A 17,882-nucleotide genomic window follows, 5' to 3' on the forward strand; every position below is an offset into this window, starting at 1 on the left:
GTAAAACATGCATTGAGTTCAATGATACTTGTGCCCACGTTGGTGCAGGGGGAAATAAAGTGTTTAAGGGTAGGGGTGGGTGACTGCCTAAGTTCTTACAAGCAGTGCTACCGTTAAATATCTAATCCCAGCTTGTTCTTAGAATGCATACTCTGATGTATTTAATTCGCAGGAATAAAAGGGAAAGTAATGATATGAAAACGTACTAAGCTTACAATCCGATTTTTCAAAATGCAGAGAAAATTTGTAGGTAGATTTCTATTCCCCACCTCACCCCAGTTTATTAATAGAATTCATAGGGGATGCTCTGGAGGGGCAGGGGGAAATCCCCACATAATTGAACATCTAGAAAGCTATTTCATTCTGATACAAATTAATAGTAATTTTAATCCCACATGCTAAATATCACTTAATTTTAAGATGTCATGCCTTTTTTTTTTTTTTTAAACAATGCCTAAAATTAGAAAGCCTGGAGTGATTAATCATGTGGGTTTTTTTTAAACATAAGTACACATGTCATTCTATTGTAAAGTTGCTTATATTCCCACAGCTAAGATGGTTCAAAATGTGGTGAACGTGTCGTTTAATCTAAACAGTGTTTTGGCATGGCTTGTCTTTTTATTTTAGTCTTTTGCTGCACTTTGCTGTGGGTCTGACTGTGAATTTTTCAGTGCTGCTTTGACGTTTATGCACATGTATTTGTAAGAAGGTTGTTTGTTATTTTGCAGGCCCACCTTCAACCCTCCCTCTAAGCACTCAAACCTCTAGTGGCAGCTCCACTCTTTCCAAGAAGAGACCACCTCCCCCACCCCCAGGACACAAAAGAACCCTCTCTGACCCACCAAGCCCACTACCTCATGGACCCCAGAATAAGGGCCCAATTCCTTGGGGTGAGTTTCAAAATGCAAAACAAAAGGGCAGGGGAAAACCTTTATGATGGATGATACATGATCTCTGGTTTCTTTTTACCTGATGCTTGCTTTCCAATGATTGCAGCTTGATGTAACGTCAGCTCAGATAAATCAATAGTTCTATCTTCTGTCGCTTTGGCTTCCAGGCTTCTGTATCTGAGTCTCACTTGAGAAAATTGAAAATATTCCTTGCTCCCCTGGGGCCCAAATCAATCTCCTCTGCTGCCTCCCTCCCTCCCTCCCTCTACCCTAGCTGCCCAGGCTGCCTTCACCGCAGCCCCCTCATCTGCTGCATCTACTCTGCACCTGCCTCCTCACCCTGCTACTGTTCTGGCCAGCTCATTACTCTAGATGGTCTTGATTTGGGACAGACAGACCTCAGTGTACCTGTGTGGTTCTCCTGACGGCCGGAGGAGCTTGTTTCCTTGGGCTCTGTGCCAGGCATCTCCTGTAGCTAGTTGCGGGTGTGTTGTCCTAATATGTTCTTGGATTTTGTGATGTTGTCTGTACCTACACAAAGACTGATAGGCTTGCATCCTTCTACCTGCAGAAGTTCTACAGAAACAGCACTTCTTTTCTCTTTCTTTTTTTTTTCTTTTTTCTATTTCTTTAAACAGGATACCTTTCTGACAGAAGCTTTTTTAGCAACTATTTTCCAGACTACTCAAATTCTTCCTCTTTTCAATAAACATTGTTCTATGCAGTCAGCTTCTCCCGGTACCTATAAATCTCAGCCCCATGTGATTTTCTATAATTTTAGTCTTGGTGGCAGGATTTCCATAAATCTGTAAACTTGTGAACTGGAATCCAGTGCTTACACAGTGGGGTCATCCATACGCTACTTATATGTTAGGAGTGTCCTTTCTCTCTTCTAACATAAACACAAAATTACTAGCCTGAAGAAAAATTGCCGGCTTAAAAGCACTGGGGTGGGGTTTCCAGCAAATTGAATTCAATGTGGTAAATCCTTCAGTACTCATGTAGAATATGTGATTTAAATCTATGATTTAATACGATGAGAAGTACAGAGTCCAATGAAAAGCAAAGTCTTTTTCTCAAGGAATACAAATAATGGCAGTCTTTTCAGTTCTCTGCTTTTCAGATGTCTGGGATATGGAAAAAGTTTCCTGTGTTCTGGAGACTTAACGGCCCTGTACTATTTCAGAGGTAGTAAAGACAGTTTTAAGAGTTTGGACTTTAAAAATTGAAAAAAGCCCAAATATTTAAGTCCTAACCAGCACCTAAAATACCATATACTAGTATACTATACAATGTAAAGTAGTAGAATGGAAAGCGTGGTAGGAGCAGATTCTAAGCTAGTGCAGACTTTTCTTTTAAAACATAGATAGATAAAGGAAAAGGAAAACATGGGAAAGGTGCAGGTGCGGAGTTGAAGATGTGCTACCTTATAGCAGTAGAACACCTTTCCAAAGCAGGGCCAGAGAAGAACGTTGCTTATTCTGTCTCTTTTCTGCTGTACCGTGCAGTCAAAACTTCAGTGGGTGGAAGAGGGGCCTCTTCTCCCCTTTTTCCCTAGCTGAGATCTGTACAAAAACTTACTTCAAAGTCCATTTGGATTTTAAAAGAGGGAGTTTCTTCTGTTTGCCTTTGTGTTTTTAAGAATATTGTCAGATGTTCACTGTTTTGCCTTTCTGAGTCTTTTTTTTCTGTGTTGTTATATTTCTTGTTCTGTTGAATTTTAGCATTTGTTTTCTAATCTGTGCGTTAATTGAAGTTTCAAGCAAAGCAACCCTTAGCTTATGTCTAAGCAAATAAAGTTACTATTCAAAGATGTTCTAGAAAAGCTGTTTAGATTATTTTGGATTTCCATAGCAACCATGATGTGTTTTTCCTTGCTTTATCCACAGGATCTACATGTGAAGGGTTTGCTGTTTCTCTTACCTTTATATTTCCCACACACACACTTTTAAATATAAACATACTTCTAGCAAGGCTCAGCATAAGCCTTTTCTGCTGTTTCATTTAGACTTCAATGCACTAAGCATGGTATCTAGGCAGATATGTCATTCTTTTGCATGGGAAGTATTTTGCGTTCTTGGATCATTAAATGTCACTTCGCATCTGTTTCAGTGACAACATTTACGAATGGTTGTGGAAATTGTTTCTAAGATTGTTTAGACATGCTGTAATAGAAGACAGAAGCGGGGGAATGGTAATGGTAGTAACACAAAGTAGTTAGTGTACTTGTACCTTGGGAGTGGTGATGGCTAATGAAAGAGAAGCCTTTTGCTGCAGGAGCGGAAGCACTTGGGTTTGGATTTTGCTGCCTTTTGACAGAACTGAGTATACCCAGGATCTTCACCAGCAGTTAACATTCAGGTTATGGTAACATACTGACTTAGTCATTAAATCAGCAAAGGCTGTTCTTCATGTAGGATAAAATAACAATCCTTAGCAATGTGATGTTTTGTGAATAAAATTAAATTCGTGGTGGACCTAAAAAGATGTGTCACATAAGGCAAAATGTAAACATCTGTGATAAATTTATTTGATACTGGCCTGCAGTATCTCCTTCTATTCAGAGAAAATTGAAACACTATATTCCAAACAAATGCCCTACAGCAGTAACTCAGCAATGTTATTTAATCTTTGTTTGCCAGCAGATGTGAGCTACCAGTGGGTTGTTTTAAAATGTGTTATACAAAAGGTCAAGCTGGATTATTATGGTCCCTGCTGCTTTTTCGGTTACAAATTAATAATGAATGATCTTTAAAATCCTTAGACATGGTGTATAGAGGTTACTTGGAAGAATGTGTACTTCACTTTAAGTTGCCTCCTCTTCTGATTATATTTCAGCTACCCTAATGATATTATTTTTTTTAATTGTGCTTTTTTTTCACCTCAGGTAATGATTTGGGCCCACCTTCAACTAAGGCTGCAAACAAGTTTGAGGGGATGTCTCAGCAGTCAAGGTAAAATCTCTGAATATGAAGGCAAAGATGCAAATGTATCTAAACAGAACTAATTTGTAAACTAGAGAAAAATTGCCTTTCATATGAAGTAAAATCCTAGCTATGTTTCTTCATTAGTTTTATGCATGCCTTACTACCATACAAATACTTTGGCTTCATTGAGCCTCCTACGCTTTGTTCATAGCTGTCCATACACAATTCATCCTTTGAGTAGGATGGACAGAACAACTTGTACCAGAATCTATCTACCGCTCCTACAGAAGTGCTCTCTGAGCTGCGGAATGTTGCCTCAGACTACAGTCCAGCAGGACAAAAGTTTTATTTTCATGTCTCCTGGCATTTTATTTTATCTGCTTCAGCGTCAGGTCTTGTGCCTGTAGCTGCAGAACCGTCACTCTGAGTACGGGCTGGCATCAAAGACAGCTCTGTAAGGGAGAGAATTCTTCTCGGTCTTCCAGCTTAACTGTTTTCCAGTCTGTCGAGCTTACATGCTGACACACAGTCATATCACAAACTGCTGTTAGCTCGTAGTTCATCAGGTCAATACATTACAAGTCACTTTTTCAATAGCTGAAGTAGTAAGGATAGCCATACCTCCATGTCACTGAGTGTTTCACTGAGCGTTACTCCTTCATCTGCGTTGTGATTCCAAGGTCCCGAGGTTCAAAATATGGTAATTCTAATGAACATGTGCCTCAGGCGACGTAACAAGAGGCCTTGCATGTCCACTGGTGTGTGTGATGTGGCCATGGCTGGCGATGGAAGTGTAACATCACACCAATCACAGTAGAAGGTGTGTAGGCAGTTTCTGGACACTCCTCAGTCTGTGATCAGGACAGGCAGTGGAAGTGGTGCTGGTATCACAGCTGACTCACCATGTTTGCTGAATCCATCCAGGTGGCACTGGGTATTCAGGGAAAGGGTGGTGATGTTCTACAGCACAAAGAGCTGGTCCTGTAGTTGCTGCTTGTAAGGCAAGGGTAAAAGTGTGGCATTCTTGCTTCATGGCATGAGGTAAAGGTTGAGGTAATTATTTATTGAATTAGGATTGAGCTTGGCTGTTCTTTCATTTTTCTGTCATGATATTTTTTGACTATTTATAAAAAAGGTAGGAAATTAAAAGTCTTTCGTCATACTAATTTTGAAATGTTAGCTTCAGAGGCAAATAATACCAGATCAAGGCTGTTGATGTGGAACTCGCTCTGCTCACTTGAATATACTCTAGCCATTTCCTCACTCATTTTATTTTGAGTAATCATTTTGATGTGATAACTGATATTTGATTATTTATTGCTTGATTTTTATGCCTTAAATCAGTTGGCTTTCTTCTTTTCTGCCCCAATCCTTTTCTAGAAAAGCAACTTGTGTGTGTTTTTGGTGGAAAAAGTTTGATAGTTTTTTGTTGAAACTTGTAATGTTTTGTCCTCACATGCCATGTTTGCAAATTTGAGCCAGCCTGGTGGTAATTCTGAAAAAAATTGTCTATGACAGAAAGCATAGATAGAAAGTTTTGGCAATATGCAACTATCTCAGATTTTTATGCTGTAATTAAATTACAAGTGTCCTGTTTGTATTCTATGAGTAGCTAACACGGCTGTAACACAGGTTGACAGAGTAAAACATGTTGTTTCCCCAGAGTCATCGATATTTCCTTGGAGTAGCAGGGACTTTGTCTCCTAATGCAGCTGCAGTTTGTATGTCATACAATTATCGTGCTTATGCAGTAGGCTACAAGGCATAAGCTCAGTCCTGGAAAACTTCAAACCAGACATAAAGGACAGACTATGTTTTGGATGCTTCAGTATAATTACTTTGAATTTTCCTTAAAGTTTAGGATATAACCCACTGAGCTGGTCTTTCAGCTTCACTTACTTTCAGAGTACATTTTTGCACATTCCATAGTTCATAGAATAAATCTGCCTTGTAGCATCAAAGCTGTGTGGGATATCTATGTCTTTTTCTCTGAAAAAAGCAGTTCATTCTCTAATAGTGCTTTGAATTTTGGGATTGACTCACAGACAAGATGATTATACAAAAGAAGGAAAATAAATGTGCATTTTATTATTTTTGAAATTGTGGATGTGTCGAGGGGAAAAGTGAGAAAGAAAAAGTGTGTTTTGTAACAGTTGTTAGCGCTAATAATTCACATCTGTTGATTTAGCACTGGGACTGCAAAGACTGCACTTGGCCCTAGAGTTCTTCCCAAACTACCTCAAAAAGGTAAGAGTTCTCTTTATTCTCATAATGATATCTTTCAAATATGTGTGAAAGTAGATACTTGCTTTAAATATATGGATCTTCTCAGTAAAAGTTTTATTTCTAAAAGGCCACAAACCATGGAAGTTTAGCAGAACTGAAAGGATTTTGGAAGATCGGGAGGGGTTTTATTAAACTAAAAAACCCAGTCAGATCTATGGAACATAAGGAGGGAAACAAACAAACAAACCAAAATAAAACCAAAAACCCAAAAACTAATTGAAGCTGGAAGAAGCCTCAGGTCTCTGATCCAACCCAGAAGAGATCAGCAGGTCCAATCCACCGCTCAGAGCAGGACCAACTTTGTGACGTGAGAGCAAGTTGCTCAAGGCCATGTCCAGCCGCGTTCTGAGTATCTCCATGGATAATCACTCTGGGCTTCCGTTTCTATCTTTGACCACTCTTGTTGGTAAATTCTTTGTTTTCTTCCTAATACCCCTAAGTCCAGGTTCCTGATACCCTTGAAGCAAGTTGCGTCTATTGCCATGTTTTGGTGATCGGGGTTGTTGTCCTTATAACTACTTTGACAAGAATAGAGTACTGTTACATGCTCGCTTATGTATCAGTGACAGATTTGCTGAGAACATCATCCCAGTGACCGCCTTATGGCTATTTCTTTTTGGAAATGTGGGGTTAGTCTCTCTTCAAACTCCTACAGCAGGTTTTATTTATTTTTCTGAGTTCTTGCAGAAGTTGACTATAAAGTTGAAAGTAGACCCTACCTTGTAGCTCTGTCTGATGCAGACTGGATTAAAGATACGTTGTAACTGAGTGGATGATCACTATAGAGCCTGAAGATCAAGAAATGATGCCTGACCAAACCTCTGAAGCTAGATGACTGAGAGTGCAGATAATTTTAACAGAAAATGCAAATGTGAAATTCCAGCTTTATTGATTATTATGACATGGTATTATCCTTTGAAAGAGACACCAGTGGCGCAGTAAGGTACCACTGTAAAGGAAGTCAACACTTCCTTGATATATTATATAGGTGAAAATTTAAGATGGGCTCAATCAAAGCATTTTGATAAGGGCTACGATCAGTTTTTTCATATCATTTACTTAAGCCTGAAACCAATGTGGATGATCAGTGCTTGTACATCTGCTACTAGGTAAGTCTAGGAGACAAAGCCATGTACAGGTATCAACACAGACCTTTTTTTTTTTTTAAATGGGGCATCTGATAGTAGCTATACAATTTCTTTCATGGAAATTACGCAAAGTTTTCTTTTTTTTTTTTGTTATAAATAACCAATAAATATAGCATGGAAATGTTACTGCAGTAGGTGATATTCAAGGCGACGGTGGTCGCTTTCATAGTAAAATTTTGGCTGGTAGAGTATGATACTAAAACAATGCTGAGTACAATAGGAAATGATTCCTTCTAGTCAAAATATGTTCTTTTCATCATGGGTTGTAACTTTTTTCACTCCTGTACCCCCTTCATCTGTTTTAAATAGGGTGGTTTGGTTTAGGGTTTTGTGGGGTTTTTGTTGCGTTCTTATGGTTTTGTTTTTAAGGCAGATTTCTGTCAAGTTTTCTTTCGGAACTTGGCAGTAGAATCAATACATGACACAGAGAAAAAAGCACTTGAAAAGATATATTCAATTTTCTTCCATAAAAATCTGTGAAATACACATTTTAAAACTTCTCATGTTTACTAAATTGTAAATTTTTATAATACTGTTGGATTAGGTTTAGTTTGAATGTCTATAATACAGGGTTTTATACACTGTATAAACATATATATTCACTCACTCTCTTTGAGACTTTACAGATACTAATCCTGAAACTCGGGGGTTTTTTTAATATGGAGTTTAACTGTATATATGAATAATTGTCATTTCAGAGAATTTTCATTGCAGTTACATGAGTGGGTTGCAAAATATGTCTTATATTTGATATTTTTTATTTTAGGTCCAAAAAGCAATCACTTTACATCATTTTAAGTAGCTAATCTCTATATTTCGTTTTAATTAGTCGATCCATAAATTGACACCTAGTAGCTGTTAGATTAAGCACTTTTGGCCTCCAGGAGGAGCAATGAAATGAGACCTCAGTGAAAGAGGGTTACATAAAGTCGTATTATTTAGCATTTTTCATAGACTAGGAGGACGTATTGGCAGTTCTTGGGGCTCGGTGAACATGTGGTCATTTACACAATTACGGTTTTGATATGTGCCCAAGTCCTTTAATACTAAAATGAGATTGTGAAAAACTATTCTTATGCTTTTGTGTTTTAGTGGCACTAAGAAAAATAGAAACCAGTCATCATCTTTCAATAGATAAATCCCATCAGCACACGGAAATCTTTCAGAAGCCCTCATTGTCCATCGATATACCACAGAAACCACAACCTGGAGACTTGCCCCCAAAGCCTCTGCCTCTGGAATTAACTCAGAAACCTCAAGTGGGAGATTTACCTCCAAAGCCTGGAGAACTACCCCCAAAGCCTCAGCTAGGAGACTTGCCACCAAAACCACAACTTGGAGACTTACCTCCAAAGCCGCAAATGAAGGACCTTCCTCCAAAACCTCAGCTAGGAGAGCTGCTGAGTAAAACTCAAGGTGGAGAAGCATCACCTAAGCCTCAGTCCTCAGAGGCAAATCAAAAATCTCACTCCTTGGATCTTTCTCCAAATGTACAAGCTAGAGACACCGTCCAAAAGCAAGCATCTGAAGAGTCTAATGACATAACACATACCCTGCCAGAAACCCCTGTGCCACTTCCCAGGAAAATAAATATGGTAGGTATTATGCCAGCTAGCTGAAAGTACCCATGGGCAGTTTTGAAGGTACTGCAGAACTATCTGTGCAAAAAAAAAAAAAAAACACCAAAAAAAAAAAACCAACCAAAAAACCAAACAAACAAACAAAAAAAAAACCCAAACCAAAAAAAAAAAAAAAAACCCACCAAAAAACCAACAACCCACCCTTGTGCTATGTACACAAAGCAACATAATGTTATGGGCTAGGATGGGGCTCTCCTTGTGCTCCTAAGCAGCTTCAGCAAATGGTGGGCATTTACAAGGCCTCTTGCACGCTGGAACAAATACTAGTAATGTAAAACGATAGCCTTGGGAGCATGACAGCCTGTTTAGATTTATTAGGGAGCTCAGACATTTTTATCTGTGCCAGTTGTAATTCTGAGTTAATTGGTGGTTTTCTCTGTTGTCTTTGCTCACTGCTTTGTATGCCTTAGATTACTAGAATATTTTTATATTTGACTTCTGTAATCTTTAAGAAGGGTTGTTAGCACCTGTTGTGAGATAAAAAAATTGAAGTCAACTGTGACAGACTAGTAAATGCTCCTGTCGTGAGTATTTAATGTCAGCGTACTTAAGTGGTTAACAAAGGTTCACATACATATTGCTGAAGTGGCAAAACTGATGTTACTGGATGGTGTGTAGTAGCAGAGTTGGAACTATAACTCGATTCCAAGTCTCCTTGTTCAAACCCCAATTCGTCTTGTTCATCTTGCTAACCAGTGCAGTTTCTGTCCAACGGAGGATTCTTCATGCATATGCATATTGAAATAATTTTGTGAAACTCCAGAGCTCTCTTAAGATTTTCACCATTAAGAATACATCAAAAATGAGATGGTTTTGCTTGTCAGATTGGCTATGCAGGGCACTTATTTAGAAGTAAATAAGACTTCCATTCTTGTAGTGAAAGCAGAGAGTCTCCTTTCTGTTTGTCTGAGGACACTCTTTCTCTGGAGCCATTACTCTGTCCTGGAGTTGCCTGTAAACTCCTACCTGGACAGAGAACGGCAGGGTTGTTGCTTGGGCTTCCTGAGTGTTCTGGAGGTTACATAAAATAGTGGAGGGATCTGGTCAAAAGGTGGCTGCAACTACAGTTTGTTGACTTACATACTTTTTAATAAAATGTCCAGCATCATATGCCTGCTTAATCTCAGCTATTTCTCACTTTATTTAGAAGGAAAGAAAACAAATAGTGGATTAGTTGTTTGGTTGGGGTTTTGTTTTGTTTTCTTTAAGCTCTCACCCTCCTTTACACAGAAAAATTGAGGGAAAAATCGGTATCCTTCAAATTCAGCCATTTTCACATGTGCAGTAAATTAAATAGTTCCACTGTTTTGCAGTGGTATGATATATATCTGTGATAATTACTTTCCAGTTTTCTACAGACACGTCATGGCATGCACACTTATATCTCTTCTTGTTCGCTGCAGTCTTTCTTGCTCAAGTAATAATGTGCAAGAATTCCTCTTAAATGTATCTTGCCTCCATTTTCATCCTCTGGCTACATCCTTTCCGCAGAAACTGGTGAAGTGCTGCATCACAGTGCAACAGTAAGACCCCTGAGAGCAGACACTGGTACTTGTGGGTGCTTCACTCTTGGGTGTGGCTATTTAGCCACTAAATAGATGAGCGCAATGTTTTTAATTGGAAGTTTTAGCAAATCAATTGCTCAGAATTCTTAGGTTAAAAATTATTAATGCTGTTAATGTATAAGGACTCAAAAGGGTATTTTTAGAGAAATGAAACTTGCTCCGAGTGCTTCTAAAGTCACACAGAGAGCTTGAGTGTTCTTTTGTGTGTGTGTGTGTGTGAGTGTTTTCTATAAAGGAGACAAAATACTTTTTAAACAAAAAAAGTGTTGAACATAAATAAGAGTACGGAGGGATTATTCATGACCACAGCAGCTGATTATTAGTCAGTCTTAAGCATAAAAGTCTCTTCTTAATATGTAGTAATATTGGATACAAGGAGTTGGGGGCGGCGCGGCAGAGGGTATTTGTTATATAGTTACAAATTACATTTCTGGAATTGCTTCTATTTCTTTACACACCAGTGCCCCAAACTGTGTTCTGGAAAATATATGCTCTCTTTAGAGGTATCCTTCTTTAAACTTTCCCAAGATTAAATACACCTCAGTCCTGAATTCGGCTTTTTACCACTCTCTGAAGTGAAAGGAATAGAATATGAAAATGTCATCAGTGGTACGAATCTGAAGGAACAGGAGCAATGGCTGTAGTTTTTCATGTGTTCTTACCAGCTGAGTTGCATACAGTTATCTAAGTATAGAGGAATTTAACTTTATTTAGTCTTTATTGAATGAGACAATTTTTATCTGGCAGAAGTAGTTGCTTCCCTTCATGACTGGAGAATTGACTGGAAGTGCTCTTAGTTTGTAAAGGTTCTCTGGAGTTGAAAGCTGAGGCTGTCCCCAAATACCCATTCATATTGAATTCCAGTCCCCAGTGATAGCTGAGATTCTTGCTTAAATTAGATAAATTTGTTTAAAAAGAGAAAGCATTATTTGAAGTAACTTCTTGCTGCAGCAAACCCTTGCGGCAAAAAACCCCCTTTGATCTCATATGAACTTCACTTCAGGTATTTCTGTTCATTTGCCTTGAGTATAGGGGATTTTTAGACTTCAGTTGTTAACTGCTTTGTCCCTTAGATGCATCTGTAATTGTTATTTTTATGTACCATGCGTTTAGTATCAGTGCTCTTTGCTGTGTCTGTTCAGTCGTTGATCTGCAGGGAATTTTTTTTTTGCCAAAACATGGAGGAGTTTCAAGTGGGTAGGGTAATAGCAAAGAGAAGGCTCCCTAGGAAATTTCCTCTGTGAAGTTACTTTTGGCTCAAATTCCTCTCAGCCTGCTGACTTTTCCTTCATGGCCCTTCTGCTTCTCATCTCCTTGTGCCTTTCTTGGTTTTTTGCATTCTTGCTACCGACTGCTTCTGTTCAAAGAAGGACCTGTAGTTTTGGAAGAAGTGTGTGTATGAAAATACAGGAATATAAAGTTAGCAGGAGCGTTTTGCTGTGAATATTGCTTCCTTACCCTCTTTGGAAATAATTTAAAGCATTTTCCTTGCCGTGAGAAACATATGTTTGGGGAGGAGTCCATGGCTCAGGCTTTTTCATATGAATTAGCAGTATGCAGCAAGGTATGACCTAGAAAATATTTGGACTCAGAACAGTAGAGGATATCTGTTGTGAATTATCATCACAAAATAGTACTGAAAATAGCCATCTGAAATTAAGATTCTTCTAGTAAGAAATTGCTAACATTTTGGATGAAAAAAAATCACACAAAAAATAATTTCAAGTCCTGTAAGGAGATCTGAAATCAAAGGATTTCCACTAGATCCAAAACCAAAACTGTAAGGAATACTGGGATTTCAAAGCAGCATTTTCCTCAGCCCTTACCTCTTTTGTAACATTCAGAGGAGACTGGCTTTCATTTTCTGTTCATGGTGGCTTTTTAAATGAAGCGTGTATTAAAGGAGAAAGAGGGTGTTTGTGGACTGGAACAATGTAAAGCTGCTTCCACTGGTAAAGGAAGTTTAAACAACATAGGTAACCTAAGCTGTGCGCTACACGTTAAAGTCCCTTGGGAGTTCTGAATCTTGGGAAAAAGAAAACCTACATCTGTGTAGGCATTTTTTTTTTCCTTAATATCCTTGAAGGAGATTTTTGATTTTATGCCCCTGACTGCAGGGAAAGCAATTTGATAGTCTTCACCTTCTTGTAAAATAAAACGTAACTAAAAGGCAAAATGAGTATCAGATCTGTTTTCACTGTTCCTCATGTCCCTCATCTAAAACTTCATTCTGTTTTTAGGGGAAAAACAAAGTTAGGCGAGTGAAGACCATTTATGACTGTCAGGCAGATAATGATGATGAGCTCACGTTTGTTGAAGGAGAAGTAATTATTGTAACTGGTGAAGAGGACCAAGAGTGGTGGGTATGTATCTTTTCCTTTTAAAGGAAAGCCTCTTATTCCAAATTGGGGTGGTGGGGGGGTGGTGGTGGTGGTTACTTGGTTTCTGGGTGGTGGGTTTTTATTTTTTTCGTTTTGGGGAGGGATTTTGTTTTGTGGAGGGTTTTGCCTGAGCTAACATCCAGCTCTTAAACCCGTGTTAGAGAAGACCCCCTTTCTCTGGTAGGTAGGTGGGGTCTGGCTCTTCCTTAGAGTCTGCCAGAAACCTTCCTGACTAGGTTTGGCTTTATTACTGGCTCATAACAACATGTATTTACATGAGTCACTCTTTGTAATGCACACTAACCTTTCATTAAATGAAGAAGTGGTGAGTGGTGATTTTTACTCCGTTTAGCATGCTTACACCCTTCATGAAAAATGAGAGATGTAATTATCTTTAGTTCACCAGAAATGTGAAGTTATACCTACAGGGGTTGCTGGAAATCTGAAAAACTTTCTAATTGGGGCTGTAAGCTGATGGCTTTCCTCTTTATATGAGAGGTAGTTAACACTGTCTTTCCCTTCTTCCGTCCCATGCCATTGGTTTGTATCATACTCCCCCCCCACCACCACTCTGGACTGCGTATTGTCTTTAGTTCTTGAGTCCTAACACCAGGTTTTTCCCAACCCCGCTTGAAGGCTCCAGCCATCCGTTGACACACTACTTCTTGCCTCCAAAGCCCTGCTGCATCATACTTCCCTTCCTAAGAATTTTTACTGGGGAAAATGAGACAGGTTTCATTTTGATTAAAACAAATTCTTATCACAATGCTGCCTATGATTTCCTAATCCAAGCGCAGGGCAACCTTTGCTGTTTTGGTTCTAGCTACATGGTTTCTTCTCACTCCTCATTTAAGTGTGGAAGATTTTCAACTGAAAAGATGGTGTCAAAAGAGCAATGCCCAGTGAAAAGCTGCTGCATTAACTGTATCGTCCAGTCCCTGATCATAGTTGCATTAGTTGCTGAATCTGTTTTGTAAAGTGGCTTTTTAAGATCCTTGGGTACATGCCTAAAAGTTCCATGAAGTGTTCCAGTCTGAGTATTTCTGAGAAGGGAAACGAGGGCTGTTGACTCATGTGCTTCAAAAATTTGGCTCTGCAAGAGGAAATGGCCAGCCCTGTATGCTTCCCCTTCCCATTTTGTTAGCTTGTGGAAGAGGAAGGAGGCACGCTATTATTCTGAAAGTGGTGATCAGCGCTGTAGCAGGATGAGGAGAGCATTATGTGGTCAGACAAGACTGCTACTCCAGTGCTGTCAGTTTGACAGTTGTTTGTAATTATGTGTTTTAAGCATGTAAAGTTCATACAAAAGGTGCCATTATTCCTAATTTTTTTAGGGGTTCCTTGGCCATTTCTTTATAAGTTGTTATTATTATGCAAAACATGTGAGAAGCTGTACGTGAAGGATACCTAATCAGACAATATTATGACTTGTTATAAACAGTGGTATGCACATAAATCATTAGGAGTCATACTAATTCAATGAGAAAATAGCAGGGCTTTTATCACTTTAAGTGAAACGTGGAGATTATCCTAAGTAACTTCACAACTGTAGCAGACGTTTCCCTTGAGTGAGTGAGATGTTTAGGGTTTATTCAGTTAACTAAGATGAATGGTTTTCAGAGATACCTGTCTTGTTGCTGAAAGTTAGTTTGTCAGGCAAAAGAAAATCAGTCTTCTGTTTGGCGAGAATCTTGAAATTCAGTGGTATATGCAGGTTTCCAAATAAGATTGTTTTCTTTAGATTTAGTTGGCTTAATTTGCCTTACTTATGTTTTTGCAGTTTTATTTTGTTCCTTTACACAAATTCAAATGTTACCCAAGGTCTGCTTTAAACCGTCCAAGAACTTGCAAGGGCTCTGTAGGATCCACACGGATCTGCTGCTTTTGAGGGAAGTAAATGCCGTCTACAAACTGTGCATACACACACACACACGTGTAATCTATATGTACGTTTTTCTCCTGTGTTGCAGATTGGCCACATCGAAGGACAGCCAGAGAGGAAAGGGGTCTTTCCAGTGTCCTTTGTGCACATTCTGTCAGACTAGTAAAAACAAACAAAAAATCCTAAACTTGAGCATTGCACATTCTTCATGCAAGACGGGCTTTTTAGCAAAAGCGAACGCTGCTGCCTCCCTGTAATCCTGTGCACAACTGTATATATAGCTGCTGTTACAAATTAAGAATTCATTTAAGTTTCACCTCATGAGGTTGAATTATATGTATTGTAAATATACTGTGTTATTCTGCCTTTGCCAGTATTATGGTAGCCTTGGAACCTGGCACGCCTTATTGGGTTTGTTGAAGCCATCCTCGGCATCTAGCACTTACATCTCTGTCTATGCTGTTAAAAATACGTATGAACTGCCAGCTTTCCAAACATAGATGGTCTCCGTCAACCATGTAACTGTACAGAAATGACTGTTCCTAATAACTTGGTATTCTCAATATACAATTAGCAGAAAGTTAGAATGGGTGAATGGTTTTGGACAATTTAAAAATCAGTCTGCAGTTTATAAGTGTATGCGTTTACAGCTATGAAACCCACTTCGGTATTTATTTAATATAGTGCTCAGTTAAGTGTAATTATGAAGACAAATATTCACTGACTTTACAGATGACAATAATGTTTTATGGCGTGCATACAGCATTTCATGTTTATATTATGTGGACCTATGCCAAACTGTGATTGCAGTTCCCCTGTGATATTACCTCACTATAAAAAGTTAAAAAATTATTTCATTCGAAAACTTATTTTAATGAAAACTAGTCATATTGTTCTTTAGTAGATATACGTAAAATTTGCTGGTTTCTTTCACTGAATCCTTAGTAACCAAGGACTTCTAGAAAATATTAACTGTTGACATTATGCATGCATTTAGACGCTTACTTGAAACCTGCCTTTGTACAAAGTAGTACTGTAGTGATATAGCTACATTTGAGGAAAAGAACATTTTAACTTAATTACTATTCAGATTAATGTGAGCTTGCAACAGTCTTTGTTTATAGTTAAATTGGCTCTTGGAAAAATGATTTTGTGGGGGTTTTTTTCCTCTGTCTTCAACCTTGCTAAAAGTTAGGTACCTAAAATAAAATTCCTTCAGTGGTGATGTAAGGAAAAATTTTTAAATTATTTTTAATTGCTCCAAAAAGTGGAAGTTAAGATGATTTCTCATGCATTTGATCAGGCTGTTAATGACAGAACTCTGATCACAAGCATCAGGCTGGTTTAAGTAGAGTTCACTAAACTGTAACTGTAGTAGTCTTAATTCAAAGCACCAAATAACAGACATACAGTTATAAAACTAATTTCTAAGAAAATCACTGGAAGGCTGCATTTGACCTGAGGTTTCTTGAAAGTTGGTGTATAAAGTTGCATTGCCAGAAAACACTTAAATGTATTACTGGAAACTTTCATTTCCTATGTGACTTTCAACATAATTTTTAAACTTCTGAAACATAATGCAGTTGTGTTTTTCTCATGGTTTGTCTGTAGCAGGTTCCATGACTTTCATATGTAGTTTTGTATTACTTGCTTTAAATGTTATTTTGGCTTCAGTACCTAGTACTGCTGTTTCAAAGCAGATTGTCTTGGCTGCATGGAGAGATTTTTTTTTCATTTCATAAAAGCACATCTCAGCCTTTCTGAGGGCTTTCATTTTTAATTCGGCTTTACAAGACTGTAGTCAGTGAATATTTAATTCTGTTTGTGGTTAATATAGAAACAAATACCAGTCTAAACCCCACATGGAAAAAATGCAAAACATTTATCAACTTTTAATGGTTTTATCATTTATAACAAAAGTTTATTCAAAGCCTGCTGGCATCTAATCTTCAGTATTACCAGCTCCAGTATTTCAGACTTTATTCTGTTTTTTAAGGAATGGATATCAGGTTTAGCGTTTATTTAGCATTCCATTTTATCCATTACTACAATGTTTTAAGTTGCATTAAAGAACAAAACCTATTCACTTCTGTGGTCAATTGTATTTTTAAGTGATCTTGAAATAAGCTGATAAAAGCAAATCATATAAAGAAAACCCTAGGCATGTAAAATTATGTAGAGTCAAATGTCTATTCTTTTCTACACTCTTTAAAATAGTATACATATGCATTTTATAAAATTAAATTAGTTCCCTCGGGAACAATAGTTCTGTTTATTCTGGCTTATTGTGGGTCATAAGAAATCTGAAAGTGTATGATATTGATTGAGTTTAAGTACAGTATTATATTTGAACTCAATGAGCCACTGTCTGCAATTTTGTATATGACATAGTATTTGGAAAGTCTAAATCTTTATGGAAAACTAGCTGATAAAGGGTTGGGGGGGAGGGGCAGGGGAAGGTGCCCCCAGAGGGGGAAGTATGCTTTGCAGATGATGTCTTATTTACTGTTGAACAACAGTTGCTATTTATTTTTTTATTACATAGTACATCAACGTGTACAGAAACCAGATCTGATCATGCCACTAGTTAAAATCTTGACTTCTCATTGAATGTTAAGGTAAAACATCAGTACACTTGTCTATTCACATGTATTTAATGTGACAGTTTTTGAGTACTGTATGTGTTAATTTCTACTTTTTTAATATTTAAAATTGCTTTTAAATAAATGTATTCAGTTGATCCCAGATATCTGAACAAGGCCCTTTTGTCAACTGGAATATCTTTTAGGGAGAAAGTCTGGATTCCAAACAGGTAGAACTAAAACACTTGAAATGTTTTCTCTTGAATATAAAGCACCCCTTATATAATGCAAGTAAATGTGTGTAACTCTTAACAGCTGTTAAATATGGATGCAATTGCCTTTATCTGGAATACTTTACTTACTAAAGTTAGCATCAAAACACTTATCTTGTCCATGAGTTTCGATTCCTTTCTCTCTGGCTTCAGTAGCCTCTATGCAAAGCCAGCCCGGTGTGTCTTGTTTTCTACAGCTGGCCCTTTGGGTTGGAAAGAACCGCTCTGCACAGCCCTCTGTCCCCTTCGCGGCCTTCCTCTGTCCGTGGGCAGGATTGCCAAACACAACGGCAGCTCTCGGTGCGACTT

The 17,882-nt window shown here is 38.1% G+C and overlaps 1 protein-coding gene across 8 annotated transcripts in view; it reads left to right on the forward strand.

Moving 5' to 3' along the window:
- The window catches only part of ASAP1 (ArfGAP with SH3 domain, ankyrin repeat and PH domain 1), a 161,894-nt gene extending 144,212 nt beyond the window's left edge, over positions 1-17,682 (forward strand). For 7 of the 8 annotated variants that reach the window (XM_055703774.1, XM_055703772.1, XM_055703773.1 and 4 more), the window contains 6 exons: positions 729-890; positions 3,778-3,844; positions 6,006-6,064; positions 8,344-8,846; positions 12,697-12,819; positions 14,808-17,682. In XM_055703774.1, coding sequence (XP_055559749.1) covers positions 729-890; positions 3,778-3,844; positions 6,006-6,064; positions 8,344-8,846; positions 12,697-12,819; positions 14,808-14,882 — 989 coding nt within the window. In that variant the 3' untranslated portion in view covers positions 14,883-17,682. The remainder of the gene's footprint in view (positions 1-728; positions 891-3,777; positions 3,845-6,005; positions 6,065-8,343; positions 8,847-12,696; positions 12,820-14,807) is intronic. The other variant, XM_055703775.1, reaches the window with a different exon arrangement.
- The last annotated feature ends 200 nt before the right edge of the window (positions 17,683-17,882 follow it).

This window comes from Falco cherrug, chromosome 3, assembly GCF_023634085.1.
Source record: "Falco cherrug isolate bFalChe1 chromosome 3, bFalChe1.pri, whole genome shotgun sequence".
In the NCBI taxonomy this organism is placed as follows: domain Eukaryota; kingdom Metazoa; phylum Chordata; class Aves; order Falconiformes; family Falconidae; genus Falco; species Falco cherrug.